Consider the following 11,913-nt stretch of genomic DNA (forward strand, 5'->3'; position numbering starts at 1 on the left):
ACAGACAATACACTTTTGTGCGATCATTTCAACTTGCACGATCTTCCTCATTCTAGAAAAGTGGTTGTACTTAATAATTTCTTCGCATCCAGTATAGCGCAAAATGTCCACGACATAACATTGACCGACTTCACCCTTGAGGCGTGCCGAGGTCATGGGATCTCTGGGGTAAACGTTCACGACATCCAGATACAAAACCTGGAGATAAGAAACACAGGTGAAGATGATTTATGCAGAAGATTAATACAAACACTAATTTCAATAGTTTGAGCTAATGTTGTCAGTCGAACGATGTTCATATCTTCAATTGATTGATTTAATGAAAAAAAGATCGAATTGTAATATAATACTCCTAATGTTAAGCAAACATAAACATGCATATAAGGTACATATTCTGAATCATTGTCAGAGATTTTTGTAAACATGTTTTAAATGGGCGAAATTTACTTATAACATTTTCCGAAGCCTCAATGTATAGTAAGTAAATGTAATGTTAACTATATTCGTCTATTTAATTTCAAAAATGTAAAACTACACATCATAACACAAAATTTGACATGCTGTTCATTTATTTTCCTGTCAGGAAGTCATTTGCATGATGGTTCAATACATTTATAATCGAAAAAGAAAATCACTTACTAATGGTCCTGTTACAAAGACAAAACATATAACATTTTAATTTAGATAAGTTAAAAAGAACATTTAAAAAATCGGTTACCATAGCAACCATTCTAAAAAAATAACTAATATTACAATTTTGTTACACAATAAACTTTCGGTAATGTAAGTGTGTGTTTAGGCAGTTTCTTACTATTTTCATGATACCTTGCTTCAAGACCATAATTGGAGTGACCAATTGAATGAATTATGTTTTAGACAAACAATGAACAAACGCAAATTAATTGCGAATAACCGATTGTTCGTCAAAGTCAAATATTGTCAGTTTCGATCAACTGCTTTTCTTTTCAATCGAACTGTTACCAAACCACTCTGAAAAAGTCTATGATTGAAAATTTGGTAATTAACAATCATATCTAATTCTTGTTTTGATTTTTCCAATCAAGGAAGCCTATATAAAATAAGACTTCTCCATGTAACAACTGAGCTACATTATTTGTTTGATTAAAAAACATGTGTGCCCACAACCAATTTAATTTTAATATAATGTTGCTTTATGCTTTTTGCATCTAAAGAATCACTTTCATTCAAAGAATTCTTTCTTTTGATTGCAATCGCTATCAGGACAATGATCACAATAAAAAAAAACAGCATTATACCCTGTACATTTTTATTGTTGTCAATGTTATTTTCATCGAACTAATTATAACTGTTCGCGAAAGTCCGGGTGTTGATGGCAGGTAAGTTCAGAGGTGACAGTGCTACATCTAGCACACGATAACTGACTCTCTTTAATTGCAAACACTTTTTTACGAAAAATTATAAATAATATGTTAATGTAAACAGATAAATACCAAAGGTCCCTGTCGCCATTTTTTCACATTAATTTTAAGTTAGTTTTCATTTCCGTTTTGTTCAATAATCAGGTTTTGCAATAATTTTTAATCGGGTCTCATAAAACAGTTACGCGTATCAAAAACGAACTCTTAACTTTATAGCTTTATCGACAATCAGTAACATCCACGCTGAAGCGATACATTTATGGCTATAATCGACATCGAAATGTGGATCGAGAATCGTTAAGTTTGTAAATGTCTGAATAGCATACGAATGTAAAAGGGCAGTAATCCAAATGAAAGAAATTGTTGATAGATCAAGCGCAGCCAATCCATTTATAATTTACATTGTTTAATCATAGGATAGTAAAAATTATTGTTTCTTTAATACTATGCACGCTTTAACTGGGCAAACTAAAGTAATTTTGTAAGAATTTCGACGCAAAATCATTATGTCATTGCAAACGACGTTTTGCAGAATTAGTACCAAACGTCTCAGAACTCGTCTTATATTTAAAATAATTTTCTGTTTAATTAATACTCCAATTTTAGATTTTATTTATTGATTATGCAGGTTTAACAGGTGCTTTGTTTTCTGGAGACTCTCGCGACGTCACAATCTCCCAGTGTATGATTCATGACGTTGGAGGCGGCATAACTGTTTACGGTAACTTTTTCATAACTTTTTATATCTCTATCATCTACATGTCTGTTCCAAGCCTTTATCCCGTCTGGGCATACACCGAGTGGAATAAATGAGTATCACTAAACAATGGTAAAATGTCTCTATTTGACTTTTAAAGATGTTACATGTGATGTGTATGTAATAATTGTAATTTATAATAGGTGTTTACCCACAGCTATAATGAAAATAACTGACATATTGCGGTCAAAGCATGAAACGATACTTAGCTACGTATTGAACGGTTATACTTCGCCAACCAACGAATAACAATTTATTTTACGTTGTCCAGAAAAAATTATTGTGATTTTTTTTTCAAGATATACGTACTTAAGATTTTAATCATTCGTTTACATACATCAGTCTTGGTTAATTTAATATACTAGAAACCCTTATTGAAGCCAATGGCTATCTTAAAGTGGTACTATTCTAGCAAGATAATGTCATTTAAATAAACAATCAATGCTTTTCAGTGCAAGTTCATTATTTACTTTAATCTAACAAGAATATATTTTTTGTACATCAAACGCACTAGTAATGTTACTTAATTATTTTTTTACCAACGCTCTTTCAACGCTGTCAGCTCTTTAACCATAGGCGGTAAGCGTGCGCTTCTCGAGTCGTCTGGAGCAGTGATCGAGAACAACGAGATATACGACTTTTCCCGCCTCGGTGCCGTTGGTTACAACGCGATTACTATAAACGGTGTGGGGCACTTGGTTAGGCACAATACGATCTACAACGGGCAGTACACAGGGATAATGTACCATGTACAGATTGCAATGTTTACTTTTTAATTTGTATGTCAAATATATGTAACAGCTTTTTATTGACGGATCGCTATGATAAAAACTGTTTAGTTTTGTTTTCGATAAACAACACCGTTTATTCAACATTTGCACTCACGGATCGCTAATATTACAACTAAAAACTGTTTAATTTGTGCATACATGTGGATCAAAGTATTGAATGCACACAACATGATGTCACTTTATGTTCCGAGCAAACGCGCGGAATCGTCGTAATGTTAACGTTTATCAACAATAATTATTCAGGGCAATGACATTGTTATGGAATACAACCACGTGCACCACACGTGCGTGAACGCATCCGACTGTGGGGCTCTGCACACAGGCAGAGACTGGACAACGGTACGTAAAGATTGCCCCTTTAAATGTGAATCGTTTTTAAAACGGGATAAAGAACTGTATATATTATTCGTCTCACAAAATTATTGATCTAAATAATTTAATTCCGTTTTAACACTCAATCGCTTTTATGTCAACTCAAAAAGCCTCTTACAGAATCAAATTAATACAGAGCTTCTCTTACCACATAGACCGCAGCTTTGCGAGACGACCGAAAAGAGGATCGAAAACGTGTTGTCTTTATCTTAAACATTATACGTTAGGCCTTGCAATATATGACCCTCGATATCCGGATACTACATACCTAAGGGTATAAATTACTAGTACACGCCCGATGTATGTCCTCATCTCCAAACTTGATTTGTTCGTGACTGTGTCACAATAATATTTAATATATCATTTAATGCACATTGTATATGTTATTTCGCTGCTACGAGCAGGTCTATTACATAGATACTAAGTTATTAACATGCTACCAATTCATTCTGAAAACATATATTACAAGCTTGACGAGTGTTGTGTGCATACTCGGTTTTTTCGTGCCCGTGTCTTTTAGACAATTGGCAACATAACGAAAAAAGAGTAATATTATTGTTTTTGTTTCATTATGTGTTAATAAACAAACTTGAGTATCCCATAAAACGGTACTTTATATGCATACATAAATGTTTATGCCAGGTAAATATTGACGAGGTATGTATCCCATTTGCTGAAATGTCGATGCCAACAAGTAAAGCTTGGTATTTCCTCGTGTTCTAGCGCGGGAATAAAATCCGTTACAACCTCGTGACAGACACACTTAGACTGGTCCCCGGAGCGGATGTTCGGGGTGTCATGCTGGATGACCAGTCTTCAAGTACCACGATTGTGAACAACGTCTTCTCAAATGTAATGTTTTTTATTATAATGTTCTCTTGTTACTTTAACGTTTGTTTCTTTTAAAGTAGTTAATGAATAGTAACAATAGTCAGTAAAACTCCTACATCGATCAATACTTGCATTATCTTTAGTTGCAATTTAATTAAATGCACACGATCGTATGGGTTTTAATTGTATGTGGTTTTTAGTTCGCTTGCGAACAACTAAGGTTAATACCACGCGTTTCAATCCAGTTTTTCGAACTACGATAAACCTGATAACTTCCGCATCTGCCGCATCCGCGCCGAGAAAGAGTTGTATAATTTATGCGAGAGGGTTGAGTTCTTCAACTATATTCATTTACAAATGGAAACATAATTTTAACGGAGCTTATATAGAAAAAAAACAATAAAAAATGTGTAAAACGTACTGCTCGCAGATTTTTGATTTCATCAATTATCTTATTGTTTATTTGTAATTCTATATCTGGTGTCAAAAAAAAGTTTTTATCGTGAACTTTTATTCTTATTGTGATAGGTATTCAATATTACCACGATATTCATGTAATATGATGGTGATGGCAAATTTTATTTTATATTAAATGGTTATCATTACACCATTTTCATACTATTTATAATGCTTTCTTAACGTATAAAAAGAGACATGTTGTTGTTATTTTGTTTAAGTTATCTCTATAACATAAATATGATGATAAACAGTGCACACGCATCTCGACCTGTGCGTCAAGACACACTCTTTATAAATTTGAATGGGTTGTGTTTATTTCAAACTTGCGATTTAAAAAGCTATAAGATAATTTTGAAAAATGAGTTGCATCTAAGATTATGCAATAGCGAACAACTTAAGCGCTTTGATTATATAAACACTCGATTATTTGTACAAAAACGTGACATATTCTAAATTGGGCAAGGACAATAAAAAAAAATTTTTTTTCACAGAACGAGGTCCATGTGAATATAGGTGGTGGGCGGGACAACATCGTGGCAAACAATGTGTTTTATGGCGCAACTCGATACAGTATGCAGGTAGACGGAAGGGGCGTTGGCCATCCAAATGATAAAGATCTTATGGAAAGGCTTCACGTACGTAAACATTTCTAAGTTATGGTTCACTGATGCTGCAATTGTGATTGGCTGATTTTAGAACGAGGACACTTGTTAATATATTCCGTAGGCGAGATTTTGTATAAATATATTTTACGATACCTAGATATACATCATATTATAGGACCGCCGAGGAATCATGCTCTTGACTGAACTGTTGCCTAAGCTGGCATAACAGGACTAGTGGGTTGGAATTCATGTTTTTAGTTTCACAAGTTTCTTACAATATACTGATGGCTCGATATTGCAGTTCAGCACAGAAACACATAAACACACACATGAAATCGAATGGTAAAGTCAATAAACAAACAAATGTGTTTACAACGAACAGTTACTTTAATAAAAACGATAGGTCATGTTGAACGTACAAAGATCGGATACTTCTATATGCGTTATTAAAACGCTGAGACGGGGCTCTGTAAGAGGCCTATCATTTCAGCAAATGCCGTACACTTCCGCTCTTTGGTCGATGCGCTACCCGGAACTGGCCATCATAGACCAGCGCAATAAAAGCCTACCGGAAGGTGACGCTCTGTTTGTTTGTCGTGTCCAGTTCTTCTCTTTTGTGTCACGAGATTTAGCAATCGGTTTCTTAACATAAATAATTACCCACCTGCTTGTTAGGTTTATCATCTCCTGCACGTGCGACTGAAGTTGCTTGTTGCTTAAATCTGATAAATCTGATAAAATCTTATATCCAATAAGCCTCTGATTGTATAACTTCCCAAACTAATCCGCTGTACAATGGCTAGTAACGACAATAATTTCATCCAGACGTCATGAAAATGACAAAAGCGATGCAAAAATTATTGCGAGTATACCTGGTGTTTCAATTCGCGTTCGTGTCAGTGTTTACAGGGATCGCATGTGATCTCATCCAAAAATTGTGAAAACACTTTTACTCAAGGAAAAAGTAATCAATCAATAGCTATTAATAAAACCATTATCAAACGAAATATTTACAAAGAAACAGAAAATCAAAACGATTGCGCTCGCCACTTTATATTTTGTGTTATCATGAGAATGCATTGACGGATTGTTTTATATACTTTACAAGACATAGTTTGTTCATTCTACGTCTAAATAATGGGGTCATTTTTTACTTATGCTGAGTTTAGAATTAGTAAATACACATTGCATACTCATACTTTTATGGGAGCATTTGAACATTTAACCACTTTTTTTCAGGCAACCAAATACACAAAAACGTTGTATATAATAGTGGAACGGTCGGATATATACCGACCAAGAGAGGGTGGTTAGACAACATAAAGCTGTTTAACGAGACGGACACGATATTAGTAAGTAAGACCAAATTGATGAGACTGTGTTATAACGTTTCTTTATATTGGCTTGGTACGTAGAGAGCTTCCAAAAAGTGCCTTGCGTATATATGTTTGGCAATATCTGTATAGCGTATATACTATCTCTTTGTGTTTTGGAGATGTATTTGTATAGTACGGAATGTGTTATACACATTGTAATGCTTTATAATTTCCTGTTGTTGTTTTTTTAATCTTCAAAAGATGCATATAATGGATATTTTAGAGCATGGTGAATGTTCAGTAATACTGTGTCATCTTAATTATCATAACGTCAACGAAAATTGCCAATCTGAAACATGTTTTTTAGTATTTTGTCAATCTACCAAAACGTGAAAAAGCCACCTTAACGGCTGTTACTTGTATTACATTTAAAATCAACTCGCTCATTTAAGTTCATACGCGCATTTGTTAACAGAGGCTGTTAAAACCCGTGATAATAAGTGTTAACTTGTTTTCTAGTTTTTGATCACATTTCCTTTAAAAAATAGTTTCGGACTTAACTTTTACACTTGTTTGTATTAACTGTCTCTGATCATTTACGAACGTTGGGACACAAATGGTTATTCCGTAAGTGCAGCTGCTTTCTAGAAGTCTGCACCAACAGGGAAGGAAAGTGAATTATCGCGATAAGCTTTTTTACTAAAAGATGTCCTTTTCGTTAGCGTAATTAATTTCGTAAACTGGTGGGTAAGTCGGTTTGCCTACCCATTTTTAAAATAAAATAAACAAAGCAAGCATCATCTCGTAAGTATTTCCTTAGTGTTATACGATTAAAAAGAAAACTAAAACTTTTTTTCTTAAACGAAACTAGGCATTTGGCAGTACGGACTTCTATGACGTCGGAAATGCCGACTTCCGTTTGCGGTGTTTTGCCAAGAACTTGGCCAACGAAGTGGGCTTCGTACAGGTGCCGCCCCCTGGCGAATACGGCTGCAAAGGGAGTGTTGGTCCAGTGCATCTGAACAGAGGTTTGAACAGCACGAGTAGCGATAAAGATGTGCTGTAAAAATTATATATAAGCAAACTGTAAAATAAACGATTGAATTTGTCCAAAAAGACTGTGTTTTCAAAGCACATCGGTCGGGTTAATTTAATCTATATGCTTTATCTAGTATATCCATGTCATGGAATAGTTTTTTTAGCTTTTATATATCTTTATTGACGTAAAACCTAATCAATTATGAACTTTGGATATCTCAGTTCCCGCGACCTTGAGGTCGAACCCATCCACAGGCCCCTGCACCACAAAGGCGCCTCTGACCACATCGCCGGCTCCTGCATATCTCCCGGATGGAGCTCGAACTAACAACCTGTACAACGTCTCCGACTCAGGTTTTAAAACTGCTGTTTGTGTATTAATAGATAATAAATGTCACATATGGTCATTTTTTAACATCGTTAAGTACAATAAGGTGCAATATTTGACGATTACACATCTGACACGCCATATCGGACGATCCGATAGACAAGTGCAATATAGTATTCCCACTGCGTACGAGTACAAATACATCGATGCAGAATTGTATAACATACCTATAATATTATTGCAGTTATTTGCATTATCCCGTTTAATGTATAGTACAGTACAACGTTAATTATTTAACCGCGTTTTCGGAGATCCGAAATAGTTACAATAGTTGAAATAATGTCAATTTTTCATGAAGGATGCTTTCGGAATAGACACTTTACGTTAAAGATGAAAATGGCAAAGGACAATACCTTTGTTATCAATGTTCATGCACAGTATTTTTTTCAAATTGTACTTGAACATTTTTAATTTTTCCAATTTCCTTACCCTATGAAAGTTTATGGTAAAATACCGAACACTACTCCAATGGTTTTACACTGCTCACAAGGTTTCGGGTTTCCTGGGGTGATTATGATAAATCCCGAATCTTGTTGACATTTCGTGAAGTTGCAACAAAATAGTAAAAGGCGATTGGTCGATCGAACGCTAAGCCAATGAAAACGCTTAAAAAGTTTATTACACATGTGTAACATATAATATTCGTTATGGTTATATTACATGGGAAACAGGGAATGGAATGTGATAAATTGATCTGTGTATTGGTCATATACAGTCCAGGAGAAGGATGTCCAAGTTTGCATGCTTATTGAGGGCGTGAATATTTGAAAAATTCAATCTATTGGCTTAAAATGATTGCACAAAGAACATTTGACAAGCAGACGGCCGAACAAGTGGTTAAACGGCCGAACGAAACACAAAACCCAACAGCGATAATTTCATGTAAGTGCAATGTTCCCAAGGTGTGTGATTATGTAATTGTCCCCAACAAATCAATGGTTACAGGTTGTTGGCTGGTGGTGTCAAAATGCACGGCACACCCGAACGACGTGGGCACACACCGCGACACGTATGCGCACGCAAACGACAATGAGACCGCGTGCTTCCAACGTGCTGTGCAGCAATGGTATGACTGTGGTAACCATGAAAACGAACAGGTCGTAGCCATATATGGACCGTCTGGTAAGTTTAATTGACATCACCCATTTCCTTACAAAAAGGTTAAGCACTTTTCTGATATGTAAAGGGCGGTCAATATTCCATATGCGATTGTAAAACCCTTCTTATTTTTCTAATAGAAACATTTGTTTGAACGTTATATTATTATTATACATTATTATCTTGATTTTATTACAAAAATCCCCACATCGCATTAATGTCATACCTTTGTCACTAGTATCACGGACCATAAATTAAGTTTCCAGAAAACAAATGTATATCGGCCCGATACTGGAAATTTATACTAGATTTGCAAATCGGTCCGATACCGGTATTTACATCGGTCCGAGGTCGGACCTTCAACACGGCGCTATTCGGGCCCGATATCGACATCGGCATACTTCCGTCGTACCGTCGCAATTATACGTCGGTCTTATTTCAAAGCTTTACGTTGACCCGAGCCCGGGCCAGTAAAATGACGCGATTTCGACCCGACTTCGAAACCGTCAGTCAGACGTCGGCATAAGGCAATTCGGATTGTCCCAACATTAAAAAAAATTCGGCCCGTCTTTTTCTGCTGTAAGATGTGGACATCGGCCCGATATCTGAGGTTAACTTCGACACGATATCGAACCTGCATCGCGGCGCGACGTCATACCGATATCGACAACGGCATGATTGCAATTCATTCGCAAATAGAGCCATATTTAATGTCTCCTACTGCCTTTCTTCAACCCTTTTCACTTGTACTGAGCTGAATGATTTTAAGGAGGGATTGCTTCAATACCGAGTAGTCGTGGAATCAAACGACTAAAACGTTGCGCTCATATTTTTTTCAATCTACATTCTCGTTCAAACATAATGCATTTATTATAAAATTAAATACATATATGAACATATATTAATGAACACATTGTTTAAACAAACAGAATCAAAGGACAGGCACACAATGTATGTGCTAAAAAAATCCGATCAGATCTGGTCCCATGACTTACTTCGGCTGGTGGTGATCACAGGAGTATATAACGAATTACATGGTCGCGAAAATATATGATACATTAATAAATATGAAAAATATGCAACTTCAAAGCTTTCAAGAAAATGTTACTGCTTACTTTTGCATTCCGGTAACTATCCAGCAAAGATCCGCGTGAACTCATTTAACAACACAACTTTATAAGACAAATGAAAAAGGATGGATAAAGGTTTGATAATTCTCGTTATTTTTTAAAGCAAAGGGAGAAGAAGTGTGATAAAGCATCTTTGGGTTTTCCAAACAAAAAACAATTAAAAAAACTTAGTACAATAAAGTATTGTTTTTTTTTTATTTTAATGATACAACCAAAATTTTTTTTTAAATACATAAACAGAACCCAAGTTTTAAGATATTTTGAGTAAACTCACCAAGTGTTGTAGTTTCATGCCGGTACCATTCATGTTTCACTGAGTATGAGTCTATTTCGAGAGATCTTACTGATGCCGGACCAATATTTGGATGATAAATCGACATCAGTTCGATTTGAATCTATTCTTATATATAAACTGACATGGTTTAACTTAAAACGATATTATTTACTCCAATAATTTGAAGTTGTACAAACAATCCTATTGTTTCTTTTCTGCTAGGCGCGATGACACTGGCGGGTGACGGGTGCTTCATGTCGACGTATGGCTGCCCAAATCATGGCGGCCCGGTGGACGGCCACGCGCTCACAACCGGAAGTATCTACCGGGACTCGTACGCGGAGAGTCAAGGTGCTGCTCATAACGAAGAGACATGTTTGAGAAGGGCGCAAGCACAGTGGGTTTACTGCGGATCATTTGCAAATCATCCTGTGACATCTATTTACAGACCATCAGGTGAGGAAAAATGAACAGTTATGTTCCATAATTATGTTGTCTATTTTTTCAACAACTTGAGTACTGACTTTTGAGTGTTTTACATATACCTTACTCAAGTGCAATTAACACAGTTCTCTTTATAATTAATCGTCTCTACTACGACAGGTGCTGTGAGGACATCAGGGGCCGGGTGTTGGATCCACGCCCAGCAGTGTAACATGATCCCCAAACCCCGCAGTATGTTTTATGACGCTTGGGGAGCGGCAAATCTGAATACCGGTTGGTCTTTGACTTACATTTTGTACATAACTTTTTTAGCATCACAAACATAGATTTTCAAAGTGTTTTCCTCGTTAAGTCTGATTGAACAAGTTTAATACAGTTTAATGCAATTGAAGAACAAAATATAAAGCAGAATTACCATGTTCACTTCGTGTAACACTTATGTCGCCATTGTACTTCTTCCAATAATGTAAGTTTCAGCAGCACACAATTGTATTTTTGGAGACTTAACACTCTAATTTTGTGTTGAACTTTCGTTTCTTTTTTACTTGTCAAAGTATTCGTGTAATTAAGAACCCATCTACAGGCTACATGTCCGTATAACGTTTATCAAACTTCACTATATTGTGTTGCTGAACCGATAATTGTTTGGCATTGCGTTGATGTTAATTCTGATTTAGACGACATCGAAGAGGCGTGTCTACGACAGGCCGTCTATTACTGGCGGAAGTGCGGCTCGGACCCCGCCTACCCAGTAACGGCGTACTTCCGGCCTTCCACTGCCAGCCACACCTACCCGGCAATTGCATAGGACTTGTCACAATGATAGAACATACTCGGTGGCAAACGAATGGTGTGTATCCTACAACTTCCATGAAAATATGCCTATACATTGTTCCACAAATCGGATTTTAATTGTTGTGTTTTAAAATAAACATATTTTGAAAATATGTGGGGAAATATGCTGTGATTTTATGCAGCCCTTGTAATAAATATTGTTAAAAAATGGGTTA

The 11,913-nt window shown here is 35.9% G+C and overlaps 1 protein-coding gene across 1 annotated transcript in view; it reads left to right on the plus strand.

The window, feature by feature from the left end:
• The window catches only part of LOC127863458 (uncharacterized), a 95,344-nt gene extending 83,494 nt beyond the window's left edge, over positions 1-11,850 (plus strand). The window contains exons 10-23 of the mRNA XM_052402990.1: positions 93-217; positions 2,029-2,121; positions 2,734-2,906; positions 3,192-3,287; positions 4,044-4,172; positions 5,102-5,245; positions 5,706-5,790; positions 6,455-6,567; positions 7,403-7,559; positions 7,792-7,923; positions 8,903-9,079; positions 10,682-10,915; positions 11,063-11,176; positions 11,581-11,850. Of these exons, the coding sequence (XP_052258950.1) occupies positions 93-217; positions 2,029-2,121; positions 2,734-2,906; positions 3,192-3,287; positions 4,044-4,172; positions 5,102-5,245; positions 5,706-5,790; positions 6,455-6,567; positions 7,403-7,559; positions 7,792-7,923; positions 8,903-9,079; positions 10,682-10,915; positions 11,063-11,176; positions 11,581-11,711 (1,903 nt within the window). The 3' untranslated portion in view covers positions 11,712-11,850. The remainder of the gene's footprint in view (positions 1-92; positions 218-2,028; positions 2,122-2,733; positions 2,907-3,191; positions 3,288-4,043; positions 4,173-5,101; positions 5,246-5,705; positions 5,791-6,454; positions 6,568-7,402; positions 7,560-7,791; positions 7,924-8,902; positions 9,080-10,681; positions 10,916-11,062; positions 11,177-11,580) is intronic.
• Positions 11,851-11,913: the final 63 nt, after the last annotated feature.

This window comes from Dreissena polymorpha, unplaced genomic scaffold (assembly GCF_020536995.1).
Source record: "Dreissena polymorpha isolate Duluth1 unplaced genomic scaffold, UMN_Dpol_1.0 chrUn009, whole genome shotgun sequence".
Lineage (NCBI taxonomy): Eukaryota > Metazoa > Mollusca > Bivalvia > Myida > Dreissenidae > Dreissena > Dreissena polymorpha.